We start from the raw sequence: 24,823 nt of genomic DNA, 5'->3' as shown, positions 1-24,823 counted from the left end.
TTTTTCTGGATTTCAAACCAATCTGTTTGATTGGAAGCAAATCTGCCACCTGAAGGAGGGTGCAGGCTGCACTGCTCTACTGTGCACTCTGAACAGGAGAGAATGTGCTGTATTAGAGCTCACACTCACCTCTGGGTCCGAAAGTATCTCAGCAAACTTCTGGTAAGTGAAAGTCCCTGTCTGCAGGACCAAGTCTCCTTCGTGGTCTGAGCTCTGACCACAGAGGATCAGTAGTTTGTGGGCTGATGAATCACACACAAGTGAGCGGACCTGTTACCAAGAGACAGAGGGCTGCCATTAGAAGTTACCTACCCAGCACCCAGAAACCCAACCCCAAGGGCAGGCAATAACTCACTTTATTCACAAATAGCCAAACCCTACATTTTCTACATACAAGAAGGTTGCTAATTGAAGAGAGAAGGCACTGCTACTGTCTGCCCAACACAGCTCCATGTCACATCAGGGTAATTGTGTATATCCTGGTTACTGGCGAGACCAGAACACCTGGCCTTTTTACCACACCTTGCAGCAGACTGGCAGCAGGTTTGCATTCTCCAGAAGGTGCGAAGTGTGATGATCGTGACCTCTATGTCAAGCAAGGGCAGGAGAACTGATGTGGAGAGAACTTGATGGCACACTTGGTCCTTACCTCAGACACGATGCTGTCCACATTAGGATTTACCAGGATCACCGTATCCAGGGTGTCACTCTGGTGATGGAGAGTTCTTTGGCCTGAGAAAGAAAAGGGATTAGACAGGATGAGAGAAGCTGATGAGACAGCATCCAGCTACTGATGTTTTAGCCTCAAAAACCCCTTCAGCATGGGTTTGATTGCAAAGTTTCAATTTGCATTCAAGACCCAGTTTGATACCTAAGTCTCATAAAACAGAGCAAACTCTTTTCAGCAACAAGGAAAGAAATCTTCCTTCTGCATTAGGACGCTCAGCTCCAACATACTCTGACGTCCACACAGAGCCAGGCACTTTGAGCTGCCTGCCTGTGCCAGATGGCTGTGTCTGTAAACACTGGCACAGACAAATTATCCCCTTCCAGACAGTAGTGCCTTGCCTCATCGCAGCTACCACAGAGAGGTGTCTCTGGCATTGTCCAAACCGTAGCCACCACAGGGCTCTGTGAGCCAGTCCGTGGGTGCTAACTCAGCTTTCACTGGAATGGTGCAGCACTGGTAACAAGTCTCCACTCATTCATAACAGTTTTTTTCTTTAATGAAGCATTTTTCTTTAATCCAAATGTGCACTCCTAAGCTGCTGCTATGGGAAGAACGAGAATTCTCATTCTCTTGCCAGAGGCACAAATAGGAACCAAGAGAGGACTCTGTTCTCTCTATATATTTAGAGGAAAAAAAAAAGGAGAAGCCAAAGAGCAAAGAAGATCCTGGGAGCACAAAAAAGCAATTTGTGTGCTCACCTTATCATGGGCATTGTACAGATATTTGGCAAAATGCTACCATAATTCCAGGGCCCTACTAATTTATCAGACAGAACAGTATCGAGTGTCTGCCACGCTGAGAGCCAGGACCAGAGCTGCTGTTGTATGCCCACATCAGATGGCTCTGGGTAGGCAGGACAACATACAGCACCTTCCTGCAGCACTTTCCTGGTCGCTGCAAGGCAGCACAGAACCTTTCTTGATTAGTCCTTGCTAGTACCTACCTCTAGACATTACATCCACTCAACAAGCCAGGCACTTAGAACTTAAATGTTGGAATGTATAATTTATAGGGTTTAAGACTTTCACAGGTTTTAATCCCTCATATATAGTTGGAGGTCCATAGATCTTCACTGAAAATGAACACCTATTTTTATTTCACATCTTTCAGACAACTATTGCTTGCTGACAATGTTGTTCTTTCCACCCTCCACGACCTCCCATTGCCTCTTTCTAGGCAGATCTCAGTCCTTCTAAAATAGATCTATCTATCTATCTGGTGGAAGAATGGAAAGGATGAGAAGGAAGGATGGGAAGGATGGGAAGCATGGAAGGTCAATACTCAGCATAGGTTTAAACCAAACTCACTTTGCTGGAATGTTTTACTAGCAATTAACCAGACAGATAAGCCCAAAAGGTTGCTTTCAGCCCAAAGTGAGCTAAGCTCTCAGCAGAACTATTTGTACTCGGCATCTCTAGCTGCTTTCTGAACTTTTCCGTTTGGCTAAAAATCATCCCTCTAGACTAAAATCAAACCATCACTATGTAAAATTCACTGAGTCCAGTGGCATTTCTGGCACTTGATGTGGAATAGCCATATGGCTGGAGACACCAGGAAGCAAGGCCCTGTGCACAGAAGGGATGCTGCAAGTGAGCCATGGGGAGCAGCATGGGAGGGTGGGAGGAGGCACAGGTGAGGAGGGCCCAGGAGCTGTTCTGGGGCATTCTGTGCAGCCAGAAGAAACAAAATCCCACTCATCCTCGAGGCAATGATAACTGTGAAGGCACTGCTGGTGTCCCAGAAGTGTTCACAAGGAGCACCCTGGTTCCTCACAGATCCATTGTGCAGCATTCACACAGCTCCCCCACACCGGGACCTCCAGTCCTGCTGCTTGGGGCATCCAGAACAGAAGTGATCTGCCCCCATTTTTTAACATTACTACTGAGACAAAGTGACACAGCCTCTGCCACCTTGGTACCTGCACACCGCAGACATCATTTTAGCAGTGGTTACCCACAGCACTTGGGGAACACCGCCTGGTGCACAGCACCAACACCAGCAGCCTCATCTTTGTGCCACGTGCCAGGGAGGGCTCTTGGGCACAGTGCAATCACTGTGGCCACCTGTGGGCACCTTTCCAGGCACCAAGTGCGCAGGCATTGCGGGGACAAGGCCAGCCTGTGGGCTGCCAGCCGGGCAGCGCTGGTGACAATGCCAGCTGCAGAAGCAAGGGGCCCATCTGTGGCACTAACAGGCATGGAAACAGTGCTTCTCCCTGCCATCCCGTGGTCCGAGGCAGCTGAGCTGTCCCACTGAGGCTGTGAACAAAGCCTTGCTGTTAGCATTCTGCTGGCAGCCCCTCACCCCACAGGGAATGTCCCCTGCACATGGGAAAGAAAGAGAAGGCTCAAGCTGCAGGGCCAGCAGTTGCTGGCAGATGGGAGGGATGAATGGGGAAGGACTGAGCCCTGTGAAGGGCTGTGAGGATGATTAAGGGACTAAATTGTCTTCACACAAGGTGAGGCTGAGTGTGGGGGAGGGATATTTTCAATATGAATAAATAAATACCTGATGGGAGGGAATGAAGAAGAGGAAGTCAGGCACTCTCAGTAATGCTCAGTGACACGATGTGAGGAACAAATTAAGATGCAGGCAATTTCATCTGAACACAAGAAAAACACTGTTTTTATTGTGGGTGGTCAAAAACTGGAATAGGTTGTACACTGAGGTTGTGGAGCATCCATCCCCAGACATACTAAAACCACAGCTGGATAAATACCTGGGAAGCCTACTTTTGCTTACACTTCTTGAGCAAGTGTGATTGGACTAGACAATCCCAAGTGCCTTCCAGCCTACAGTTTGCCAATTCTGTGACATTGTGAAGCATTGCACCCCTCCATAGCTTTGCTCCTGACATGCTGTGGGGTAGGTTCCCTCTCTTCAGTTGCAGCAGTTGATTCTCAGGAAGACAGAGGAGCAGAGCTCTACAGATAGGCCATTTCCAGAAACATGGGAGTCACTGCACACACCTGTGCACACTAATACCCCAAACTGTTTTTTAACTAAATTCAGAGGCAAAGCAGAACAGAACAGAACCGCACAGAACAGAACTCCAGGCCGCAAACTGTGAGTAAGGCAGCAACACAGTGCCCGAAGATGGCCCATGCCCCAGACCCTATTCACCCCAAGTTGGGGCAGTGGTCTTCCCAGCCCAGTGCAGTAGCAGCCCGTGCCTGGCTAAGGGAACACACATGCCCAAGGCCTTTGTGAATCCAAGCGCTTATCAGGCTGAGAAGTCCTTTGCTGGCCACTTTCTCTATGCAGCCTGCAGTAGCAGCTGCACAGGCAGAGGGTTTAAACACACAGCCTGGCACATCATTCCTCACACTAACAAAAACTATATGTACCAGAAACACGTAGCAGTGTGACTGACATTGCAGACATGGTGACTGGAAACATGCTGTTCAGGTCACTTCCAGGTATTTGTCCTTATTAGAGCTCTATCACAATGAAATGCATGCCTGGAAATAGCATTGCAAATTAGAAAATCCCTCCATTCCATTGACCAGTTCAAGAAATATCCTTCTCAGACTCCTGAAGACCGCAGTCTTCAATTTACCTGGAACAAATATCTGGACACAGCTCACCTCCAGGTGCATTCTGAACACAGATCCCTGACCCTGTGCAGCCTTCTTGAACTATACTCAGAAGCTGCTACATAATATAAATCTCTCTACAGTAGCATTACATTTCTCATTTTGTATGAACCCTCACTTTATGTGTTCAGCCACATTCTGATTTCTTCAATCATCCCTGTGCATGTGCACCTCTGAAATATTCTCATCCATTATGTCCCCACCAAGGCAGAAAGCCTCTGGTCCTTACCACTTGTTCCTTTGGAGGAAACTTTCTTTAGTCCCTTGGAACTGCTGTCATCTATCCCTATGGCCACTGGGATGAGCAAGAACAGAAGTACACAAGAAGGCACACAGAAGATTCAAAGGGTGTCATTATTGTATTTTCTGTATTATTTCCCACCCTATTTCTTTATGCATCATAATATAACCTAAGATTAGCTTTGCACCAAATAAAGATCTTAAGTTAGGATACACAGTGACATCTGAATTTCACCCTGCCATGAAACTATTAAGCTCTTTTAGGGAGTCCAGAAGGTTTAACTTCTCTAGTGTGCTTGATTTTGCTTTTTTTTTGGCAATGAATTTAATGAACACCATGACTGTGCAATTTAGTTGCTGAAGTTCCTCACAGACTTTTCTAGATCTCAGTAACTGCATCATCTATAAATTTAGCCACCTCTGTGTTTATTCATCGCTACTGTACTGATCAACTTTGTATTTGTAGAAGAAATCATGAAGGCCTTGTACTTTACCTCTGGATGCTGCACAAAGATGTTATTTGTTTGCTAACTTGTTTTCTGTCTTTTAAATAGTTTTGACTCATAGCATTACTTGTCTTTCACCCACACAATGTGCTTGCTGCATAACACATAGAAACATTTAAAAACATGGAAAGATTTAATATACAAACACACCTCATTCACAACCACAGTAAGGTTTCAGAAAACAGACAGGGCGTTTGCCTTCTCCACACAGATCACATTACTTACCATTGTGCAGAAGTATCAGCACCCTCACCCCAAAGGCCCACAGAAGACACATACAGCTCCTTCCTACAGGGCAGCCACCCATGGGTGCCTCCTCCTGACCATGGTGGCACTACACAAAATATCCCAGAGATGGTGAACAACAGCTAATCTGGGCTAGAGGATGGATTTCCATTACTAATACTGAGGTGGCATTTCAGGATGTGCAGCTGAATTCCTGAACTTGTTGGAAAGGAGGAAAACTCAGAATTTTTCTTTTTTTTAAGAGTATGTATAGCTCACATACTAGAAAAGCTGAGGGTACCCTCATTGCTGTTCACAGCATTCTCAAGAAGGGCAGCAGAGGAGAAGCTGCTGATCTCCTTTCTCTGGTGATCAGCACTAGGATAAATGGAAATAGAATGAATCTGCATTGGAAGTGTTCAGACTGGACATTAGAAAAGGTTCTTCACCAAGAGGGTGGGCAGGCTCCCTGGGGAATTGGCTACAGCACCAAGCCCATCAGAGTTCAAGTGGTATTTGGATGATGCTCTTAGTCATATGGTTTAAGTTCAGCTATACCTGTGAGGAGCAGGGAGTTGGACTTGGTGATCCCTACAGGTCTAATTAACACATTCTGATTATGTGGCCCTTTGAGTGTAGAATTTCTTTGGTTATGGCAGAAGATAGCAAGTGAAGAGCAAAGCCACACTGACTCTGGAGTGGTAATTCAGGACTGCACCTGCAAAGAGACAGAGGGAGAGAGGACAAAGGAGCAGATGCTGTGGGTTTAGTGCTCAGCAGTCAGGCAGAGAGGGCTCTTCTATGGAGGTCAGGCTAGGCTGGAAGAAAGGATAGTGCACTGGGGTAACTGTGACAAACAGGATGCCTGAGGGAGAGAGATGATCCTACAAACAGACAGATGGCTGTAGAGTCAGAAAAGGAGGTCATGCTGACAGCACAGATCCTTGTGTTCTGCTACTTTAAATGGAAGCACCTAGAGCCCCCGTAGCTGCAGAATAAATTCTGAGCTAGTCTGAAGAGCTGTCAAGGATAGCTATGCAAGATGCATATGTTCTTGTTATGTTCTTTAATCTTTCAGACCATCAAATCTCAGAGATATTATTCTGTTAATCGGGACTGGAAAAATCAGTTACAGCTCACCATGCTGAAATCAGAGACCAAGTGTCAGGGCAGCAGGACTCAGTTTTGTGAAATGATGCCTTAGACAAGAGCTCTGGGTCATCTTTCAAGTGGCTGTGCTGAAATCAGCCATGATGCTCTGACTGGTACAACAAATCAAAATGAACGTAAAGGCCAAAAGATGATTAAAGGACTGGCACATCTTGATGAGAGAAGTCAGGTAGGACTGTTCAGCCGATAAAAGAGAAAACTCACAGCAAGGAACTCACTACTCTGTGTACCTGTCTGATGGGTCCCATGACTTTGCCATCCAGAGGATGGAGAGTGCTTGTCTGACCACATAGAAATCAGCCCTTTCCAACCCAGGATGCATTCTTTATCCCTCGTTACCTCCCTCAGGACACATCTGTCCCCTCCTTTGTCCCTAAAATTATTTAGGCTTACCAGGTTCTACCTGTAAAGTGAATACCAATAATACATTGATAAAAAATATGGAAGTTTCAGAGTCTGAAAAGGCACACAAGCCACAGTGATTAAAAACCAACTCTTTCTCACTTCTGGCTGTCTTAGCTGACATGAACATCCCTCTTCAAGGGGACACTGTTGAAAAGACTCTAACAAGAAGATTCTAGATACAGCTATGGCCTAGTACCTTTTGCTACAGTTCAGCCAAGAACTGAGCCTGGGATCACATGGTCTTCCTGATGTCTGTTGAACAAAGTCCACCTGTGAAGACAATCAAACCATGCATAGGGTTCTTAGAGTACGTATATTTGCATAATTAACATGAGCTGGTGCAAGCTGAAAGACTGACATTTCCTTCACTCTGAAATTACATAATAACACTGAGCTAGTAAATGACTCTCTCATTCTGTGAAGTCTCTAACTGTAGCTTCTTCAGTGCCAATGGAAGAAAAAGGATCCAGCCCCAAATGGTGTCCATTCAGAGAAGGAAACAACACAGTCATTCACCAACACTCCAGGACTGTACCAAGTATGGCAAGTCACAGCTCCTTGGGAGGGAGATTGTAAAGACCAGGGGAAAATGAGAAAAGGTTTTGCACTGAGCTCCGAGCAGGGTCCTGTCTCTCATCCTGTCTGAGCAGATACAGTCCTGTGTCCAGCTGCACTATGGACTCACTCCTCTGCCGGACCAGGGCTACCCCATGTAGTCCAGTACTGAGGGAAAGGAGGGAATGTGCCCTTGTTGGAAGCAATATCACACTCCCAGCACCTGAAGAGCACACAGCTCCTTCCTCCAGCCGGCAATCTGAACAGTGTATGGCTGGCAGACAGGACCAGCTCCGGCTGATGGAGATCTAGAAGCTCTGCCAGCTAGTGAGGTAGGCCCAGGAGTTAAAAAATAAACACAAAGCTTGATTTGGCAGCCGATACCTAGCCAACAACTGTGGATTCACCATTCAGGTCCTCATGTGGAGGTTCCAGTTCAGGAACTTAAACACAATTTCTCACACCCCAGGGATGCACCTGGATTTGTTTATCACAATGACAGGACAAGTCCCACTCTGTTCCTCCTTACTATTTAATGTCAGTTTTGTGCCAGATGAGAGGAGACTCTCAGGCAAGGTAAGGAGAGAGACACCAGGTGAGGAATACAGCTAGAACTTGGCAGAAACCCCCCAGAAAAGGCTAAGAGAGATTCTGAGTCCTAGGTGGTTGGCTGCCATGCACACTGGTGCCTAACCACTGCCTTCCAGAGCCTGAGACAATGCAACGCTCCCAGCAATTCTGGGACCTTTGTTGCTCTTCCAGAGATGAGCAGAGCAAAGGGCTTAGCCAGATCACTGGGATCACAGCAAAAGGGCGGTCTCACTGCTTCCTTCCCTCCTGACACAACATGTGATAGCTGCAGTAGATACTTATTTTCATAAGATTATTGGGAAAGTGCTGTAGTTTTAGCTTGCTAGTATGATTCAGCAGCTGAGAATGATGAGGAACTGGCTTCGGACAGTCCTTTGTGGTCCAGCAGCAAGTGTTCTGCCCCTCATAGTCTGAAAAAGTCTACTGTAAAGATTTATTTCATATACTTTCTATTTTTACATCTTCAAACACTCTGCAGAAATAGAGAAATATTTGTCAGTGCTAAATGAAAAAATCTATCCTGTTAAAGGGGATCTTTAGTTATTTTCTCAGTGAAACTCACTGTACACCAGCAAAGAGAAAGCATATTTTTAACAGAAATATGAAAATCATCTGAAAATTGAGAGGCAAGAAACTACAGCAAAGTGCTGAGGCCCTGCCAGGGAGGGCCAGGGCAGAGCCGTGTGCTGCTTGTGGAGCAGTGGAAACCATCACCCAACAGGTCACAGATGCAACCAGGGCTTAAAATGAGGGATTTTAAACTGCACCTAGAATAGAAGGGGAAGTCAGTGGTGTTTGAGCAGGCAAACGTCATGAGTTTTTCTTTTTTATGAATATTTCAGAATAGAATTTGATGATTTTTCATATTGAGATACTGAGTCACACAGTTAAAAACACAGCACTTACTGAAATAAAGTCCTGCGGATGTGTGGAGATACACCTTATCTGGAGGAACTGAATAAACAAAGCACAGGAAAGTACAAAGCAGTGTGCAGAGAGAGGGAAGATAATTCAAACATCTTTATGAAGTAAAGCATTCTGTACAGACTGAAGGCACATCTACACCAACTGCTGCCTGTTAATGAGGCCAAATCTCCAGATGCTGGCTTTGGCTTTAGCTAATATCCCAGTTGTGGACTGAGGGGAATTTTGGGTACACGTGGTATTTTGACCGCTATTTCTCATATTCCAGCTATACTGAAGCTGAGTAGAAGGTAGAGGACACCCTCTCCACAGTACAACAACACGTGCACTAAGGCTCTCCGGCTAAGTGGCTCTGTACTGGAGAAAAGGGTGGCAGGGATTACACCCAGCCCTGACAGGGAGCTTGGCAGTGCAGCACACAGAGGACTGAACAGAGAAGCACACAGCATATGCAGGAGCATCAGGGGAGCCAGAGCAGAGCTGATGATGCATTTTGTGCTCATCTGAGGGCTTTTTCTCAAGTGTCCAATCAGAACACCCACACAATTGTCTTCAGGAGGACAAACGGACAACCAGTCACAGATGCACTTCCACAAAACACTGCCGCAATCCAACTCAGTGTAAAAGGAGCTGTGAGGTGCTAACATCAGAAAAGAAAGCATCTGATTTGGGACAGAAAGTCACAAACTTCAGAACAGCTCAGAGGCCGAGCAAAAGCCTTAAAAGCTACAGAACTCTGCAATCAGAGAACTTGGTTCAAGAAGCTACAGAAAGAAGACAACATCAGCAAGACAGCTCCACAAAGGAAAAAAAGGCTCTCAACAGGAACAAAGTGAAAAAGTGAAATTAATTGAGAACCATACTAGGAGGGACAGAGAAGGGAAAAACACAGCAGTAAACCAGTAGAAAGAAGAGTGTCTCTGGAAGGACCAGGGAGCAGTGAAGGAGAACAAGATCTGGTTTCTCAAAACATGGCTGAATCTGTCAGGAGGAAGAGGGCTGAGGAATCTGAAAGTGTTCTCAGGCTTCCTTTTATGTACAATGCCAGCGATATTTCATAACTCACCTTACCATACTGTTACTGCATGCCAGGAGAACTGATCATGTTTTAAAGCAGGCTCTGTGAAATGATTGACTGCCTCCTGGGGATTTACTACAAAGGTGAACCAGCAGCAGGGCAAGAGAAGGAGATGAAATATTCCTTAAGGTGTGGGAGGTTGTGGGCACTTGCCACATCCCAGGAGATATTCGTGCTAACCACTTGCCTTTGCTTCCCATCTTTCCTCCTCCCTGTGATATTTTCAGGCCATCTACAGCTCCTCTCCCAGGCAACCTCTATTTCTATACCATAGCAACCATCTCATTGCTCCCTAATTGCACATACTGTCTCACTTTTATGCTAAAGAGCAATTTGATAGCTCAGCCATTTTAGAACCACTAATTGAAGATGTAGATATTCACTTTGGCAACAGTTTCATATATTTCCAGAAGTTACAGCCCCTCAACTGGAAGTTATACCACCACTGAGATAATGCATAAGGTGAGCACTTCTATTTAGCTTGCCAGGTGCTAGACTGGCCACAAAAAATGTTCTGTTACCTGCAGCAACTTTGCTAACTCATGTAAGGCCTTGCATCCTTCTGCTGAGGAGCAGTGTGTGGCATTTGCACGAATGAGGAATGAAGCCCTGCACAGAGACAGCCTCCAGCTGTGAAGAGCTAAAGCTGTGACTTCTTAAATGTCTCCAGCTAAATCCACAAAAGAAAACCTAAACACACTTTAAGACACCCTCTTATCTGGTGTCCTCACTCCACCAACCACTGGCAGACTTATTACAGCTAGTCCCTTTGGAAACCAAATTAATGTTTCCCTTTCCTGTGGCAGCTGGACTTCAGCTGGGAGTTTGTGGAAATAGGGGTTCCACAAAACCACTCCCATTGGCACTGAGGCAGATACCCTGTTTCAGGTTCCAGAGATGAAGACCCCTGTAAGTCATTATCTCTTAATTTTAATAAGAATGTGCATCCCAGAACAAATGTTCTTACAACCAGAACATAGCACAGACTGAAGAAAACTGCATGTTTCTCCTAGCTGAGAAGTATCTGGGTAATGCTGACTGTGACTGACTTGGAGGCACAGCTCATGATCTGTTCCATTTCTCACTCTCTCTCTCTTTCTTTTTTTTTAAAAAAAACTTCTCAGCTGATCAATATGACAAACTGCCTGAGGCAGGGAGAACTTAATTGTATAAGAGCAGGGATAGCTGCATACACACAGAAATAACTCTGAGATTTCCTCCTTTTTGCCTATTGAGATGCCAAATTTCTGGCAAGAGAATCCTGCCTCTGATTTACAGCAACTGTTTGGAGACTTTAAACCTCATTCCTATTCTGTACTGTTAACAGTCTCATTCCAAGTAGGTTTTCTTCTCTCCCTTGCTTGTTCTTAGGATGACTTGCTGAATGTCAGCCCTCATGAAGATACAGATATTAAACCAGCTGTGAACTCCAAGTGGCTGAGGTGGTTGGTGAAGCACAGGACTGTATTCTGCCAGCCCTTGTGAAAATGCGGCTCTCCTCTGCAAACAACTTTCTTTGCTGCATCTTGACTTTGCACTCTGGGATCTAGTTGACCCTTCATTCTCTGCATGGTCTGGGTTCCTGGGATTTGATTTACAGGGTGAAGTACAGCAATAATGAATGTAATACAAAAAGCTATTTCAAAGCTGAGAACTTCAAGGCCTCCTGTCCCTTCTGCCAGCAAACACAGGGCCTATCCATTTAGCACTGAAGGGAGAGGGGTTTGGAAGCAGCCAAGGAGGTTTCTAGCAGGGTAGTCCAGGCCACCTTCCTGTCATGATACTGGTGACATCTCCACTCATCTACTGCCTTTCACCAGTCTGCTTGAAATGAGCTCACTTGAGTCTTATTTCATCTCAGGAGCCCCTGCTTCCCCATCTAGTCAGGTCCCTTTCAGCTTGCAGATTACACAGTGGAATCAGGGACTGAATTCCAGTTACTAACTTTTATTCTCCCAGTTACTAACCAGAGAGAATAAAAAGGGCCAGGGGAGGTTTCCATCACCACAAACACTTCTCTCAGGGCCTCTTGCTTGTTCAGCTCCCTCAGAGCCATGCAGGCACGGAAGCCTTCCTTGCTGCCATGCCTCCCCCTTCCTTAGCAATGGTCTTTGCCTTTGAATGTGGACCAACAGTAAGAAAGAAAAGCTATAACAAATAAAACTCTCACACAAATCTAGCAACCAAGAACTGGGCCAAAACACACATTATGCTTATACCCATCAGCCTGCAAGCTGGTTCTTCAGAAAGATGCTACATGGATCAAAAAAAGGCACAGAGAACCACCCTATCCAATGCTTTGTGTGAAGGAGTAACTGTTGATTGGGGCCATTGACTTCTTACATGGCTTGGGTAGTGTCTGCACTTCTGTCCAAGTACTGCAACTTAACTTATTCCCCTTAATCCACTTTTAGTAAGCTTTTCAGAACATAAATCCAGACATCCAGAAGGTAAATCACTGGCTTCTTGCCCATTCCTCTTCTAAGAACATTTGGAGTGCTCAGTGACAGACCATCATTCCTCAGACAGTTTTCAAAGGGGAGGTACTAATAGCCTTTTCCTTCTAGTTTTTCTCCTAAATTACTTAAAATTTGGGCACTGGAGTTTAATAGAGAATTGACAGATGACAGCCCAGTGAAAAAAAAGGTTAGCAAAGTACAAAAGCAATTAACTGAATTTCTTAACTTGAAAGCCAATAGAGGAAGCCATGCTATTTTAACACAGTTTGTTTGTAGCTATAGCATGTTGTGAAAAACAACACTAAACTTTTACAGCCCCGAGGTAGGGGCTAGCAAATTGCCAAAGACTTCAGCGCTTCCCAAGAAAGTGCATGAATGACAGTAACATGTGCAAAGAGACACAAATGTTATTCGGTAGCATGTATTGATGACAGACATGCATATTGAATCCTACCCCACTGTGATTTGCAAGTCTCCTTCAGCTGGTGATTCTCAGCCTTCAACTTCTTGGAGGAAATATTCAAGCCTTTACTTTCAAAAGCAAAGAAAGGGCTCACTACTTTCTTTCCAAATACTGACACTGGGATAATGCTGTTTTTGGAAAAACAGAAATTATTCAAAATTGTATTCCTTGTTAAAAAATAAAACCAAAAAACAAGCCAACCCAGTACTATTCTATGCATTTGAGAGATTGGTCGATCAAGACTTCAAGGGCTGTCTCAGGAGAACTAAGAACCTGCTGGCCAAGGAGATTAGTGCTCATGTTCATCTGTGAATAAAACATCAGGACAGAAATTTCCTGAATAGCTGGACACATAACTAATTGTGCCATTAGTACTAACTTCTGCAATCCTGGAGAGGAAGCTGTGAGAGGAGGAAAACTGACCTAAAGTCACCACATGTAGAAATTTATCTCAATTTCTTTCGTGTGAAGCAAAGGTAAAAACAAGCCACAGAGCTTAGTCGCAGCAAAGCATGAACCAATGAAGACTGCTTTTTGTGTGTCCACCCTGCTCTTTTCCACCACCATAATCCCAGCTTCCTCCACACTCCCTGCTGTCCAGTGCCATAGTCTCAGCTCCACTTGTGAGCCAGAACTACCAACCGTGCAAGTGACAGCATCCTTAGAGACAGCCACGTGCTGACAGCTGGTGTGCGAGCAGGGAGTGCAGGACAAACAGAGGTGCACTGCTCCCATGAAGGCACTGACTGATCACTTGCCTGCTCCACCAACTTTCACAGAACTTGAAGAAGCTTGCTAATTTCAATGTTTTAGTAGAAGGGAAGTGTTTACTGCAAACACAGAAGGTGTATTTGTAAGAATTCATACTGTGCACCCGAGCACCTCTAAGGGGATGGAGAAAATACAAACTAGGAAGTTATAACTAAACTAGCTCAATACTTTCTCTAATCTTTCCTGTAACAGCCACTAGGCTGGTGTTGGCATCCAGAAAATTCATGATTTTGGGGGGGAAAGAAAAATAAATCTTCTTTTTCCATCTAAGTAAATTCTCCACAGAATAATAATTTTAGGCATTCATTTACACATAGTTTGCTCTCTTTTCTCCCATACACAGTTTCTGGGAAGTCTCTATTTCCTGCCTTTCTCCTCCAGGTACTTTTGCCTAACTAACAGTCTGGAAGACACTCCCTGTGTTTTAAACTAGCTACGGCTGTCAGGTCTCTGTGTGCTAAGCGGACTATCTGAACTGCTTTGTGCCCCATAGCATCTCCTCTCAAGGACTGGAGGTCTCTCTCTTCTGCCCATCAAGGAACAGTGGAAAGTCTGTGATAATGCCTGTAACAAGCACCCTGGGCTCTGCTAGAAGCAGCACCCACTAAGATCTCTCTACTCAGATGCCTATCACAAGGATAGGATACTGCTTCTGAGTTTCTTCCTCTGCAAGATGCATCCCAGGAGTTACCTAGGAAGGTCTGTGTCTGAACATGTACAAAGAGCACAAGCCACATCCCACAGAAACTCATGCTGAGGAACCACTCTTCTGCCCTTCCCCTGGTGTCCAGTTATGCCCTTCTGAGACACATTGCACCTTTTGTTCACACACATGCAGCTTCCCTGCTTTCACCAAAGAGCTGGAAATTGCTCACCATGTTCCTGTGATCCAGTCTATCATCCATTTACCACCACACCTGCTGAGGATGTGACTCAGGTATGCCAGCATGATAGACATGAGGAAGAGTGGCAGAAAGACGTGACAGCAGGTGGATTGTTTTGTCAGGAAAGAAACTACTGCACAGCTACACATCTCTCTATCTGCAGAATGGGAGTAGGGTGGAAGATCTCACAGCCTGGCCTAGCCAGATCATGCAAAAAGAAAGGAGGGGAGGAAAAAATGTGTCCCAATTCAGCAACTACTTGCTGGAGAAATTGTAAGGACAGACATGCAGGCTGGATGTGGCCAACCAGTATGGAGCTATCAAGGAGACAGAGAGGGTACTGACCTTACACAGCAAAAGGGCCCCTACCCCAGCAGAAGAAAGAGGAATCCCTGTCATTCTGGAACAGTGCCCAGCCTGCAGGGCTTTTCACAGCGGAACCAGAGCAACTTGGAATAGAAACAGCCTCGTCTCTGAGATCAGAGAGTTTAAACCAGAGCTTGTTTTTTCTGCAGTCACAAGCCAGGAGGCACCAGCTGCAGAATTTGCCGCAGTGTGTGTGTGCGTGCGTGTGTTTCTGTGTGTGTGAGTGTGCAGCAGCCATGCTCCTCCCCTCCAAGCTCACTGTGCGATCAATGACACACTGATTCCAGCTCCCTCCTTTTTCCCCTCCCTACATCACTGACAGTCCCAGTCTGAGCACTCTCAGCCCCCTCTCTTCTATATTAAGAAAGCTTTTGTTGGCATCACTACTGACTTCTCTTCATTGCTCCCTCTCTGGTCAAGGAGGTTTTGCTTCTTCTCTTTTTCCCTCTTAGCCAAAACAAGAGTGTCTGACAGATATTCATGGTCACATACCCAGGTCTGTGCAAAGTGACAAACCATGCTTTTGGCTCCTCTAGTTCTGAACCCTGGAGACAAAAGGCCATATTTTGGAATACTTCAAAACATTTAAGCTCTAGCATACAGATAATTTAGCACTTTTAACAAGAAGCTTGTTGGTGGCAACACTAATGAATGCCAGAGATACCCTAATAAAATATAACCTCATGTGTCCGTGACTGCAAAGGTGCCATCATCACACACTACCACTGGCAATGCAGGAGAGCTAATGATAAAGTGACACCTGGCCCCTTATCCCTTTGTATTACCAGGGCAGTACCGCAAGGTGAAGGATGACAAAGGACTACTGCTAGGAAAAAGAAAGCATTTTGTTATTCTCATTTCTTAAGCACAAAGTCCCTGCTTATAGCCTATTAGGATGGAAATCGGCTCCAAGATTGGCCACATCTTCTCTCTCTGCTGCCATAGAAAGGCTGCATCACTTACATTTTACAGGAATCTTCCCTTTTTCCTCCCCCCTTCGCTGGACGCATTTGAGTGCTTTTTGATTTCCTGTACTGGAAGAATTTAGTGTTGTGAAGCTCGAAGTCAGACTTCAGCTACTTCAAGACTACTCATATGTGGGTGTGCAGCACCAAAGGGCAGAGAAATTACAAAAGAAGATCTATTTCTCTTGCATCAAAACAATAGCACCACAGTCCACCTTAACAACCCTCCCCCTCCTGCCTGGCATTAGCCTCATTCCAGCATCAGCACGGAGCTGAACGGTGATACAGACATTAATACTGTCCTTCGTCAAGCCTTGCCCAAAGGCAGCATGTGTGAGATGCCTTGTACCACCTCCTCCCTTCTTCAGCAGCACACGATCTTCAGGGAAGACTGTACTAGGATAAAACATAATGCTGCAGGACTCTTTATGCTCCTCACAGGCAGACTATTTTCTACAGATTCTTCTCTAAACCCATCTTCATACATCCTTCTCTGTGTTTGAGCTGAGTACACAAGTGCGGCAAGCAGCTGAGCAGCTGGGGAATTTGGGTTTTGTTCCTAAAGTCAAGCACAAACAGCTGAGGAGGGGCAAGGTCCGCAAATCATAGAAACCCCAAGCTCCATCCGCAGCCACTTTCCCACTCTTGTTACTAATCCCCCTCAACCCCCCCACATTCCAAGGAAATAAACCCGCACCCGCTATGAGCGCTCCGCGCAGCTGCGTCTCCTCACCTGCGCCTTTGGCAGGGCTGCGCAGCCCCACCAGCTCACCGGGACCGCGCACAGGAGCGCAGAGCCCGGGCAGGTCCGCTTGCCGTCACCAATATCCCCCGTTACCTCCCCAGAAGGGCCCGTCCTCCCCGGCCGACCAACGTCTTCCAAAGCAATGAGCAGCATCCGAGCGCGAACAAAGCGCCGCCGCCTTCATCTCGCGACCTCCACGATACCGGAGCTCCTCACCCCCGACCGCCCCGGCACCTTTTGCTGCTCGCCCCGGGCCGGTGGGGAAGGAAGATGCACCTACCATCCTGGCCGGGAAGCGACGCGGATCGGCTGCCCCGAGCGCGGAGGATGCGGCGGCACGGCCCGGGCTGCGGCGAGCGGCTGCCGTGTCACGGAGGCGGGGAGGAGCCGCCGCGCCCCCAGCCCGTGCCAGGGCGGTTTAACCCTCCGCGCACCGCGGAGCATCCCCACGGGCGGCCTTGCCTGCTCCGGTGCTCCTCGGCCAGCCCCGTGCGGCTCTCCTCTCGATCTCCGGGCGACGGCGAGGACCGAGATCCTGTCCCGCGCTGCGAAACACCCGACACGGGTCAAACCGCGGCCAGCGCTCCGAAATACGTGACACAGGTCAAACCCCAGCCAACACGGGTTCCGGCTGGCTGAACGCTTTTCCCATCACTCTCAGGCCGCTCCTCACGAGCTCCCGGAGCGGTGCTCCCCATCCCACCCTGGGCGCCTTCGGCTTAAGTGTCTCAAACTGGAACTTCACGTCGGACTCCAGCTGCAGAGCTGCTCCTCCAGTTAAAGACAAGCGACACGAATCACCGAACGCAGTCTCAGCTGCCCAGTGGGGACAGATGTGCCTGACACCGCACACCGGCACCCGGCTGCTCATGCACAGACACGGCTCAGCGGTGAGCTTGGACCACACTGGACAGACAATGAACGCGAATGAGTGAGGCAAGAGCAGCAGATATTCGACCTCTGGAGACCCATTTCCAGCATGTTTTCAGAGAAACGTTTACATTGTTTTCTGGGAACCTTGCAAGTTGTTTCATAATCAGCATCAGCTCCAAGGCACTTGCAAATAATTGTGCCTCCTTGTTTCTGCTTTGCTGGGCTCCGCCATCCTAGTCCAGCTTTGGAATATACAGATTACTTCGTGGTGTGCTAGTTGGCAATAGTGATTTTTTTTTTTTTTTTTTTTTTTCCCACAGCAAGAACTGAAACCACTCTCACTGCCCTGCTGGCCTTACACATGATGCTGGCTTACTTCTAGATTCCAGAATTAACTGTGAAAGCTGGAGATATCCTGCTGGCCCCACAGCAGGTCTCCCTCTCAATGATTTTAGAAGGACTGTCAGACACAATGGAACGCTCAGAAATAAAACTATCACAGAATTTTAGGTTTTAAACTTCAAAAAAAACCCCAAACCAGAATCTTCATTTCTGTAGCTTGCAGATGATGCCAACCAGTGGCAAAAATCTGTAAACCCGAGGAAAAAAATCAATGCACTGCATCAAACATCTTAGATTTCTGTATGTTTTGGCCAGGTAGCATAGCTGTGTCTTAACATCCTATTTAAAAAGAGCAAAGGTTAAATATTCTTAAGGGACAAACTACGAAGAAAATAGCTTCATGCTATGGGTCCCCTGTGCATTACAATGAACATTTTTCAAAACAGAGGGGTTCATTATCACTACCCATCATACCTGTCATCCCACTATAACCATTATAATACAAGCTGAAGAGTTTTGCATAGTCAACGTGAACAAAAAGAACCAAGTAAAAAGGTGGGGATAGAGATGACTGCAAATGTGCAGTCCCCTTTTTCAGCTTAAAGATGCACAGGGTGAGCAAAGGATATTACCTTAAAGGTGCTGCTATGTAGCAGTGCTGAAGACAAAGCAGGAGGATGTATTTGCTATTACTGCTTCATATAAACTAGGCTTCTTAATATTTGAGTTAACATCATCTGCTTCAGTGTAAGAACTGCCCAGGCGAGTAGCCCAGGGACAATTTTATCCCTTGGGAAGTTCTTTGGGTCTTTCCTAATAAACCCAGAACACCAGAGACATGTCTGTCACTTCAGAGAGCAGTGCCAATGGTGTAGGAGGAAAGGGAGGGGGTTACATAGTCTGGGTCTAGAACTGACCCACACTGGAAATTGCTCTGCCATCAGCAGATTTTTCAGAGCACTCCAGAATGGCAGCTCCCACTGCACATCCAGGAAGGGAATATACCCCAGGCCATTTCATACAGTGACACAAAACTCTGCAAGCCTTTTCCTTTTCTACACCCACTACAACAGTGATCAAATTTAGCCCCTAGCAGGATATTTGGAGCAGCAAGATCTCCTTCTGTATTGATTTTTAAAATATTGATATATTCTATTTCAAGCAGCAAAATTAGATTTTACTGTCTAATCAGGATATTTCCTGATATTAGTCATTGTTTCAAAATCCCTTCCTATTAACACTCATGCAAGTGTTAAAGCATGAACTTTAAAGCATGAACTAGCCAGATATCTTTAAGTGCATTAAAGCCTTTTTAATATATAAACAGACCAATTTGTTATCTTCCATCCATGATCTTATTTTATAAGGAAACAATATTGTTTCAACACTATGCCATGCTCTTTTCTCTTTTGCCTCAAAATACTTCTTTATAAGTCACAAAAAATTTTGCATCTTCCAGTTGCTGTTGAGACTTGACGTCAGAAACAACTGTCTCTATGAAATTAATGTCTGAAGGTTGGAGCATCTACTGTCTCTAGTTTCCCTCTCTATTTACGGTCTTTTTACCTGTTCGCGCCCCAGCGAACTGGAATGTATCATTTTCATACTTTGCAAGTGTTTTTTTACAAAGCAAAAGTAATTTTTGATGTATGGTGGTTTTCACAAAGCACAGCATATGTGTACTGTTTGACCAGCAAAACTCTTCTCAAAACTGAAGAGGTTCTTAAAGCAGCTGCTGCCTTCACCATGCCCCTGTTATTTAAGTGGCCTAAGAAGCCTCTTGCACACATGTTCTTTGAGGCAGCACTCCAGCCTTCATATGATCAGGTAACAGTTGCAGATAATCTCTTCTTTTCAGCTTTTAAAGAAAACAACATTTAGCAATAAGCCCAAACACAGTCATCAAAAGCAAAAGAAAAAGGGAACTAATAAGGAAAGAACTCACCAATCTTCAAGGCTCTTCCAGTTCCTAAAAAAGGGGCACTGAGCTTCTACCAGGAAGACCTAGAGCTATGATCAAGATCACTTCCATTTCTTCAGTCCTTCAGGAGATCAGGAGATTAATCTGAACTGTGAGGAACCTCACAAAGCAGGCACCAAGACCAGTACTAAGATGGGGCTCATTGAGGCTCAATTCCAACAACCACTCAAACATGGAAGTTTAAAGACACTATTATTCTCTGATGCAAAGATAGATTTATTTCAGGTATTGAATTATAAAAGAGACAGGGAGTTTTTCCCTCTTTATGCTAAAAAACCTCGAATCACTTTTTTCCATTTTGTCAAACTGACAATTACGGCTTGAAATAAAGATCCTGTCTTTGGGCTCTTTCCTGTCCTCATGGCTTTGAAAAGGCTTCCTGGGATGTTAGCTGTAGTTCCTTTCTAACTAGGATATGTAATTAAACATGAAATTAAGCTGTTAAAAATGTGAACACTTATTTCATCACTACACACCTGAGCCAGTATCACACTGAAAGGAATGCCCTGGATCATAAATAATAAGAAGCTATAGACAGGGTCTTCCCCTAGGCCAGCATAAATATAAAAAGTCAGTTCTTAAAATGTTTTTCTGTTGTTTTCAAATTTCAGGGTGGAGCCAGGGTCACATCTCCATGTTTTTCTCTACTATGATGTTTAAAACAGTTTTATATAAATGAAGGCTGTATGTATTAATGAAGTATGAGATCTCAAAAAATACAGCTAAAGCATGTCTTACAGTGAGTTTAAAGGTCATGATTCTCTAAACAAAATATCCAAGCTGTCTACCATCTTGAGCTCAAAAGCATTTGATTTTCTTAAAAACTCTAGGCCAAAGGCTTTAATAAGAAAAGATATTCTAATCAAGAATATACTATCTTCTGAAAGCCTTGGGACAAAGAATAACCATGGCCTGACCCAGACATTGCCCAGACATTAATTTGAGTAAAATATATTTCTTTCCCCACACCTTTGTGTGAAATGCAGAGTTCTGGGTGCACAGAACTCTGACCTCTCCATTAGTCTGCATCCCAGTTTTCAAGCTTTCACTGCACAAAGCTATCACAGCACATCCAAAAGCAGAGGCATTAAGCTCTCACCAGAGCACACGGGACAGAAAAAAACCTGTCAAGAAGCACAAGGATTTGTTTGCATTTGTCCTCTTGCAAGATTTCTTTGCTTTGACTATCTAGTTACTGACTTCCATAGGCTATCTGCTTTCAATCAAACAAATGAACTGACTAGTTCAAGTCCTTGGCAAATCACTTCTAAAATCCTCTTGCCTATCTTCATTTCTGTCAAGGTACAGCAATTTTTACTCTTTTCTACAGGCTTCATTAGGATGTATCTAAAGGACACTCATTTTTGCTGACTACTGCATCATTCTCTGCAACTGTTTAATGAGTCTTCCTATCTCCTTTCTTATTTACAGGTATTTGTATCTTTTTAATCTGTATGTTAGCTTAAATTCTGACCAAATAGGTGTTTCCCACTTTTGTCAAGTTTCTCTATTTTTAAATAACCATTTCTGAAATACAGTGTCAACTCTTTGGTTGTCAGTATAGTTCTATTTAAAGTAACCTTCGATCCCTAAAGTATTTTATTCTTTCAGGTAGCTTTGCAGGTACAGTTATATATTATTAGTAGTAGTAGTATTGCTATTATTGCTATTGCTATTACTATCACTATTACTATTATTACTATTATTGTTGTTGTTATTGTTATTGTTGTTATATATAACAATACAGTTACATATTTAGGCTTCTCTTCCTTAATTTGAGAATGATGTTTCAATCTTTCTGATGCTTCAGGGCCCAAGGAGTGAATATTATCTGAGCTATTGAGAATTAGCAGGCCTAATGTGGAATTTTTCAAGTTTAAAGATGGAGAGCCAAAGTTATCCATTCCATTTATTTTTGTATCATTTTCTTCTTCAAGTAAGGTTTTACTTTTGTGGTAATAGCATCCATAATGCAGGCCCAGAGAGACTGTCTGCACCTGCTACCAACCTCTTTTCCAATTCTTACTTTGAACAAATTCATGAACCCTGTGAGTTTTCAGTGGTGACATTCTGGTTCTTCTTGCCCCAGAAAATAAGGTTTTAAAAATGGTGATCCTAATTTAACTCAGCAACTGCAAACCTTCAGGGAAAACAATGGAAGATGACCTGTCTAGAAGTCTCAGTAGAAAGGATAAAGAGGTTTATAAATCAAGGCTGTAAAACTGGAGCAAACACAAGCAGTACTAAAAGGCCAGCAGGAACATGAGAAAAGGGACTGAGACAAATACCAGAGCACAGTGACAACAGTGCAGTTCTGTTACTGTGTGAGTGCAGCATGACTCCTTAGCACCCAGAAGGGTGGCAGAGAGGGAGGAGGACCAGGATCAAATCCCAGCAATTTCTTAGTGACACTGGGATAAAACCCTGGTTTTTTTCCTAATTACACTGAGTTCAAGGACAGACTACTCCAAGAAGCAGCATACATCTATCATGCCTTCTGCCAGAGCTGGAGTTGGCTGTACCTCTCAGCCAACACGAAGGCACCCCTAGACACAGCAAAGCTTCCCAAATTTCCCCTCAGACACAGAGAGCAAAGGAGAAGGGACAAGTCAGGTCTGTCACTGAAAGAAAGAAAGTAATGCAACCAAGGCAGTATGTGAGGAGCAATATGAGCCAAATCCTGGTGCAAGTTTCCTCTTCAAGCAGAGGGTATTTTTCCTTCCAGACGCGTTTAACTGCCTCAGATCACATTCTTGCTCTGGACCAGACAGTAACCTGTTAGAAAAAGTACCAGCTGCCCCAAAAATGGATTCCTGGGAACCTGCTCTTTTAACTCAGTCTTAAAGGCCTGAACAAGGGTGCAAAGGCTGCTAACACCCTTATGGAGAGCAGCATCAGTCCAGAGGCACCAATAACAGCAAATGCCCTGCCTGTTATTTGGGTAGCAAACATGTCTCTACAGACAAGGAGCTGGTAGGAAAGCTGTGACAAAAATCACAGCAGGATCTTAAGAGAGAGGCAACAGGCATCAGTGGCAACAACAAAGTTGTCACAAATGGCAGGCAGGAGCTGAATCTGGCAGAGAAACCAAAAGGACACTGCGGAGAGGGTAGAGAAGAATTTAGAATTGGCAGTGGCACAAGTGAAATTGCCAGGACAACATACAGCTGGGAAGGTTGAAGCTCTGTATATACTTCCATGTTTACATGACATTGACTGGAGATGACTTGCTTAAAAAGTGGTGCATTTTTTATTAATCCATACCAGGGGTTAATAAAACCACTAGAGGCACTTAATTTTTTGTGTAATATTTAGAATTGGAAACTTAGATGCAGACATTTTTATGTAAGCAATACAAAACAGCTCTGATACATTTTGTGAGGCAGTAGAAACCATTACCTATCAGGTTCAGGCAGACTTAAAAGGCATTGTTTTGAGGCTTTTCTCACAATGAATCTAGGTTTTAAGATAAGCTAAAAATTCTAGGAAAAACTAACAGTTACAGGACATACTACATGCAAAGATACCACAGAAATAATCATATGTTCTGATTACAGAACAGAAATTGCTCTTTCAGGCATATTTTAAATTTAAAGAGATAAAACATTAGTCCCTCCAAACTAGTGCTAGTAAGTTGTGTGCATGTTTAGGATGTCATAGTTTCTAGACACTTTCTACTTGTAATCTGCTTAGTCAAGAAAAAGGGAAAATGTGAGAAATATGCAAATATTCTTCAGACATGGATCAAGCAGGACATCCATTTCAGGCACTATTCTCTCCTGGGTTTATGTTCTCCTGTATAAAAAGATCAGCACTGCAGCACATGCTTTCTTGCAAAGATCTAGCTCAGATGAAACCAGAGAAGGAAAACAAATAGGTAGTGGGGGTATGGTAAGGGGAGGAAGGGAAATCAATAACCACTTTGAATTATTCATCCCCATGAAATAGGAATAAAAATGCAAGCAAATGCCATCTTTAGAACAGTGATCCAAGGAGAATTTTCTTTATAGAAGTCTGTCTACTGCAGGTTTTTCTACAGAATCTTTACTACTCACTAACATTTCAGAGGCAAAGAAGTAGGATAAGGTCAAACTCAAACCATTCACTTACCTGAAGGCACATAACATTGTAAATAGTTGTTGTCAATTTCCACAATAGCTACTGTCAAAGTGAAGGCATACAAGATCCAGAATAGGCCTCAGTTTTCAAAAATAGGAACAAAACACCAAGATCAGGTCATTTGAAAGAAATACATGTTCTTGTCCTATTGTGTTGCTCAGAGATATTTTTCCCCTTTTTTTTTTAACCATCAGAAATGTAAGTCTCATCCAACTCAACCATCCTGAAAAGTTCTACAGATGAGGACCAACATCACTGAAACAAAGCCCACTGTTTAAAATCCATTCAGAATGGATTCCACCAAAGCCATTTTAAAAAGGCCTGAAAAATTAAAACCGTTGAGTAATTCTGAAGCTACAACCTTAAGGACAGCCCAGGCTCAATATTTCTTTTTTAAAAGGTAACGAAGAAAACATTCACACCTACCAAGACAGAAAATACTAAAGAAACCAAAACAAAATATGTTTGTTTTACATTGTGTCCTGAAGAAGAGTCCAACCTTTTCCCAAAGATCTCATCATTATTTTCCTTTTCTATCAAATTCAAGGGTTAATCTTCCCTCAATGTCCATTCAAACAGATCTTGACCCCTCAAATATTTTATATGACAGACAGCTCAGCAGGACTGACTCAGCTCAATGCATTCCCTCCTCTGTCCTTGAAGGATAATATTGTTCCAGGATAAACCCAGTTATTCTTTGCTTCCATATACACTTCAAGATTTTGAATTCCATGAACTGCCAGCAACATTTAACCACAGCATCTGGTTTCAGGAGCAAGAGTAATAATTTAGTAAGGCAATTTCTAACTTTAGAAATGCAACTCACATGCAAAGT

At 44.3% G+C, this 24,823-nt stretch overlaps 1 protein-coding gene across 15 annotated transcripts in view; it reads right to left on the bottom strand.

The window, feature by feature from the left end:
• The window catches only part of MAP1A (microtubule associated protein 1A), a 53,506-nt gene that overhangs the window by 15,446 nt on the left and 13,237 nt on the right, over positions 1–24,823 (bottom strand). For 5 of the 15 annotated variants that reach the window (XM_086848584.1, XM_086848586.1, XM_086848585.1 and 2 more), the window contains 2 exons: positions 650–732; positions 130–270 (listed from right to left, as the gene is read on the bottom strand). In XM_086848584.1, the coding sequence (XP_086704710.1) occupies positions 130–270; positions 650–732 (224 nt within the window). Of the gene's footprint in view, positions 1–129; positions 271–649; positions 733–3,238; positions 3,333–4,555; positions 4,622–7,068; positions 7,143–16,661; positions 16,818–16,953; positions 17,792–24,823 lie in introns of those variants that run through there. The other 10 variants (XM_086848592.1, XM_086848591.1, XM_086848593.1 and 7 more) reach the window with 7 other exon arrangements.

The sequence above is a fragment of the Cyanistes caeruleus genome, chromosome 13, assembly GCF_971803275.1.
Source record: "Cyanistes caeruleus chromosome 13, bCyaCae1.hap1.1, whole genome shotgun sequence".
Lineage (NCBI taxonomy): Eukaryota > Metazoa > Chordata > Aves > Passeriformes > Paridae > Cyanistes > Cyanistes caeruleus.
This window is presented reverse-complemented; position numbering and strand designations above follow the sequence as displayed.